Source organism: Mus pahari, chromosome 3 (genome assembly GCF_900095145.1).
Source record: "Mus pahari chromosome 3, PAHARI_EIJ_v1.1, whole genome shotgun sequence".
Taxonomy (NCBI): domain Eukaryota; kingdom Metazoa; phylum Chordata; class Mammalia; order Rodentia; family Muridae; genus Mus; species Mus pahari.
In genome coordinates, this window is record NC_034592.1 from 72,172,772 (window position 1) to 72,178,095 (window position 5,324).

At 34.4% G+C, this 5,324-nt stretch overlaps 1 protein-coding gene across 1 annotated transcript; it reads right to left on the reverse strand.

Annotated features, from left to right (window-relative positions):
• Positions 1–4,145: 4,145 nt before the first annotated feature.
• Positions 4,146–5,090, reverse strand: LOC110317936 (olfactory receptor 1052-like). Its single transcript, XM_021192731.1, has one exon. It carries the CDS (start codon positions 5,088–5,090, stop codon positions 4,146–4,148), a length of 945 nt encoding a protein of 314 aa, XP_021048390.1.
• Positions 5,091–5,324: the final 234 nt, after the last annotated feature.

Here is a 5,324-nt window from a genome sequence, read left to right on the forward strand (position 1 = left end):
GAAGCCTATTTGGTCATGATGGATGATCGTTTTGATATGTTCTTGGATTTGGTTTGCAAGGATTTTATTAAGGTTTTGATGGGATTATATAATTTTTATATAATTTTTTATAGGTAATCATGACTGAAAGTGCATCCTGAGTCTCAGGAGAGTCTGAATTTATAATGTTGGATCTGCTAAAGCTTTGGGGACTTTTGCAGTTGGATTGGGTAGAGGCCTGGGTGGATTTGTTGTTGTTGTTGTTGTTGTTGTTGTTGTTAGAGAGACAGAAGTCATTTAAAGATCAACTGTAAATCCTTGTGGTTTAGAGTGATGTTTTGGGGTGTCAGGTTGGGAAGGGGTGGACTCTGTCACAGTGCATCTTGACTGTAAATTTGATTAGGTTAAGAAACACGTGGGATATCCACAAAGCATATCTTTCTATATGTGTGTAAGGTTACCTGCAGAGATCAGCTGATGAGAATGGATGCAATAAATATATTGAATCATGGTGAACTCCATATGATGGTTGTGTTGTTGGGAGTTGAGGCCAATTGGTCAGTGGCAGTGTGTTCCTTGGGGTCACAGCTTTCTCTAGCATCCTCTGTGTATGCTGAGTTCATTCATTAGTTCTAGTGGTTTGGGGGGGGGGACTTAGAGCTGCTGATATAAGACCTTGTCACCTGAAAAACTCAGGACTGGACCTTCTCACTCTTAAATAATGTTTAAATCTTTTATCTTGCCTGAACTCACCAGCAAGGACTTTTAATACTGTGATGGTTTGTATATGCTTGGCCCAGGATGTTTACTTGTGGCTCTGGTTCGAGTAGGTGAGCCATTGTGGGTGTAAGTTATAAGACCCTCATCCTAGCTGTATGGAAGCCACTATTCTGCTAGCTGCCTTCAGAGGAAATGTAGAAGTCTCAGCTCCACCTGCATCATGCATGCCTGCCTGGATGTTGCCATGCTCCTGCCTTGATGATAATGGAATGAATCTCTGAACCTGTAAATCTACCACCAATTAAATATTGTTCTTATAAGGAAAAAAAGAGCTTTCTTTGAATTTTATTCACTTAACACCTGAAACAAAATAAAAAAGTCATAATACTGAAAATACATGATGATTTTGATCTGTGTAAGGTGTTATTGTGACTATCTAATGAAGTAAGATATTAGTTATAAAATGTACTTATTGACTTTCTTCATTGATTTATTTTAATGAACTTTTAAATGTAGCAGGTATATTTTCAAGTGACTAACATGAATACATATAAACAATATTTTGAGTTAAAAATTGATTATCTTCAACCAGTAAAGCTGGGTATAACAAAACAATAGCTGATATTTTTTCAATAGAAATGCTAGTCAGAATAATTACACAGTAGGTATTATAAACTTGTTTTGGAAAGATGAAACTTGAATTCCCTCTGCTTAAAAATGACATAGCCATATGCACAGAAATTATTGAAGACTATATTTTTTAAAAGGTTGACTCATATTAAAAAGTCAAGTGGAGTTTCAAGATACATAGTTAAAACAAATAGCATTTGCAGATTCATGCTGCAAAAAGTTGGGGAAACGGGAAGAAATAATTCATAGCATATATAGCTAAATATTGAATTAATTATAAAAAAAGTTTTAACACCTGAAATGTTAATGAAAGTAATTGAAGACATAAACAAATGGAGAAGTATCTAAGATGGACAAACACTTTTAAGTATATGTGTGGCTAAAGTAACAAAAATTTTCAAATTACTAATATTATACAGGTGTTCATGAAAGGAAAGTGTTGGGAGAGAGAAGGAAGTATCACATGGGTGTGTGAAGTTTGGGAATTAAATGATCAGAGGGAACATTCCTGGTTTCTCCAGCTAGAAGATGACATAGACCAGAAGGAACAACATGAAGCAAAACAACAGACTCATCAGAATCTTCAGTCCTAAAAGTACAACTCAGTAACTAATGTAAAGTTGACTTCTATCGTGTGTGCCTTGGAACCACTTAATGGGAGAAATTCAGGTAAATTGGCAGCAATAGTGGAATATCTGAAACTTGAGAATTAAAATATTTTCTATCCTGATTTCCTGCATATAAACATACAAACTAAAAAGCTTATATGTTTTTTAAACACTGATCATTTAAGTTTTCCGTAGAAAAATTATGGGAATAAAAATGCTAAATCATAAGCACAATGTTACATTTATGTACAATAATTAATGTGCATATAACATCTAAAATAAACCTTTATTTAAAAAACCCTAGTTAATAAAACAGAATTGATATGTAAATTTAATCTGTATTTCCAGAGAAATAATCCTCATACTTTTGGATCATATTAAAAGTAGCTAATGTGAAACATATCAAGGTACACAGTGTAGCTAAAGTATAGCACCCGCAGAATTCTTTGGACTCAGAAATGAATAATTTGATGTAAAAACCCATTTACACCTGAGTGCTCCAAGGTTTCTCAATTTCTAATTTTAGCTGTGGATATCTATATTTGTTTCTATCTGCTGCGGAAGGAAGTTGAGTCTTATTTGTTCATCAAAGAAACATTGGTCTATGAGAACAGGAAATGTGATTATGGGTCATTTTATCACTCCACTTTTCTTCATTTTTAAGAACAATATTAATTGGTGTTCCCTTAGGTCCATCAGCTACCTAATCTTAAATTCTTGTCAAACACACAGTATCAGAAGAAGAGGCATAAAATTTTTTTAGAGTCAGAGGGAAAATAGAACACCAAGAAAATAGTTCCTTTAAGTCAACATGAACAAAAATCCTAAGAAATTACAAAGATTGAAAAAGAATTTGTAGGATCCTCCTGGGTCTGGACCCGAACCACTTCTATATATTATGGCTTTCAGTTTAGTGATTTTATGGGATTCCTGAGTGAGCACATGGATTCATCTATGATTCCTATATCTCCTCTTGGTTTCGTTTCCTTCTGCTGGTTTATTTTGTACAAGTACAACGTGATAGTTTTGGTTTTATATTATATTTTATTTTGCTATATTTTTAAAATGTGAATGAATAGAGGAATGAATGAATGAAAACCTAGTTGAAATGTTTAAATTTAGCAAGTGGACTGTCTGAGATACAGAATGCCTGCTGAGAGTGTATCAGTTGTTTGACCTCATGTTAAGGAATGGTTTACCACCATGTAATGAACTGCATTGTTTTGTTACTGTTGTTTGCTTGTTTGTTTTGAATTTGTATGCTTAAATCTCTACTCACATCCAGATCTATTCCATTTCTGTCTGTCATTAAGAAACTAACCAGGAAGTTGGGCGTGGTGGCACATGACTTTAATCCCAGCACTTGGGAGGCAGAGGCAGGCAGATTTCTGGGTTCGAGGCCAGCCTGGTCTACAGAGTGAGTTCCAGGACAGCCAGGGCTATACAGAGAAACCCTGAACTGAAAAACCACAAAAAAAGAAAGAAAGAAAGAAAGAAAGAAAGAAAGAAAGAAAGAAAGAAAGAAAGAAAGAAAGAAAGAAAGAAACCAGGATCTAATAGATAGTGATTAATACAATATTGTATAATAATAAAATAAAATATGATAGCAAAAAACTCTAATACACTGTAATTCAACAAAAGCAAACAGAAGGAAATGAATCCAACAGAATACAGAAAAATTATAGATCCTCTCACTCTTATTCAAGATCTTGTTTGGCTAGGCATTGTCAGAAATGGATGATATCTTTATTTAAACATAACAAACAATTGTCAAACTGCTATATTTTGTTAAACTGAAAACTTCTCTTCCTTCATCCATTATCTAACAATTTTAGTTCCATCTGATAGTTAAATTATATGTAAGAACATTCTACACACTGTAAATATTTTCTAAAATTTAGTTTATATATAACTTTAAGTAATGATCTTAATTTTTATGCAGCCTGTTACCATATTATTAAAGCTATATACAAACTGGAATATAATCATTTCACCTTTTACTGAGATGTTATATTGATGAAAGTTAAGGATACAAGAAAGTCAAGCCATTTGAAAATTTTAACTTTTCTCTGAGATAATATATTTAGTAAATAAAATTTAGTAAAATATACTTGGTTTAAATTCCATTTTAAACTCTCATAAGAGACTAATAAATTTTAACAATGTCAGTTTGAGTACTCATATCAAGTTTTTAAAGCTAGAGAATTGTCAGATACAAGAGGCATTTCTCTCCCCACAAATTAACTTCTTGGCTGCTTCCTTTACATCTTTGTTCCTCAGGCTGTAAATCAGAGGGTTCAGCATAGGGATGACCAAGGTGTAAAACACAGCAGAGAGCTTTTCCTGTTCCATAGAGTACTGAGAACTTGGCTGGATATAGTTAAATGTCAAAGATCCATAAAATAATGCTACAGCTGTCAGGTGTGAGGCACAAGTGGAGAAGGCTTTACGCCTCCCCTCAGTTGAGCGGATTCTCAGGATGGCAATGATAATGTGGACATAGGACACCATGACAATGATGAAAGTTGAAATAGCAAACACACCGGAGAAGACCAAAAGCAGCATCTCATTGTAGTGTGCATCAGAACACGAAAGCTTCAAAAGAGGAGGGACATCACAGAAGAAGTGATTCACAATGTTTGGACCACAGAAGTCTAGTTTGAGTAAACCTATTGTGTGAATCATGGAATTTATGAGGCCACCCAAGTAACTTGCAAGAACCATTTGAGTACAGATGTTGTGTGTCATGATAACTGTATACATTAAGGGATTTGCAATTGCCACATAGCGATCATAGGCCATCATAGACAGGAGGATTACTTCTGTGGTTACATAAACCGCAAAAAAGAAACTCTGCAGAATACAGGCGAAAAGCCTAGTAGACTTGTGCTCTGATAGGAAATTGATGAGCATTTTAGGAGCAATGATTGTAGAATAGCAGATGTCACAGAAAGAGAGGTTACTAAGGAAGAAGTACATTGGAGTATGAAGTTGGGCATTCAACCAGATCAAGATGATCATCCCCCAATTACCTACAAGAATGAAGAAATAAACTATGCAAAAAAGAAAAAAGAGAGGAACTTGCCAATTAGGATTTTCTGTTAAGCCGATCAGTATGAATTCTTTCACACCTGTGTGATTCCAAATTCCCATGCTTTCAGTAGTCTACAGTTCCTTGTTACAAAATAAGATTATGAGACTTAAAGAAACAGTAGTGAAATAAAGGATTTCCTCCAGAATCGGATAATGTTATTGCTTCATACACTGAGTGGTTGCCCTGTGGTAGATGAAGAAAAAGAAAAAAAAAGAAAAAAAAAAAAGAAAAGAAAGAAAGAAATCTCAACAGCAAGCAGCCCGTATCTGTGGTACTAAATCTATTCACAGAGA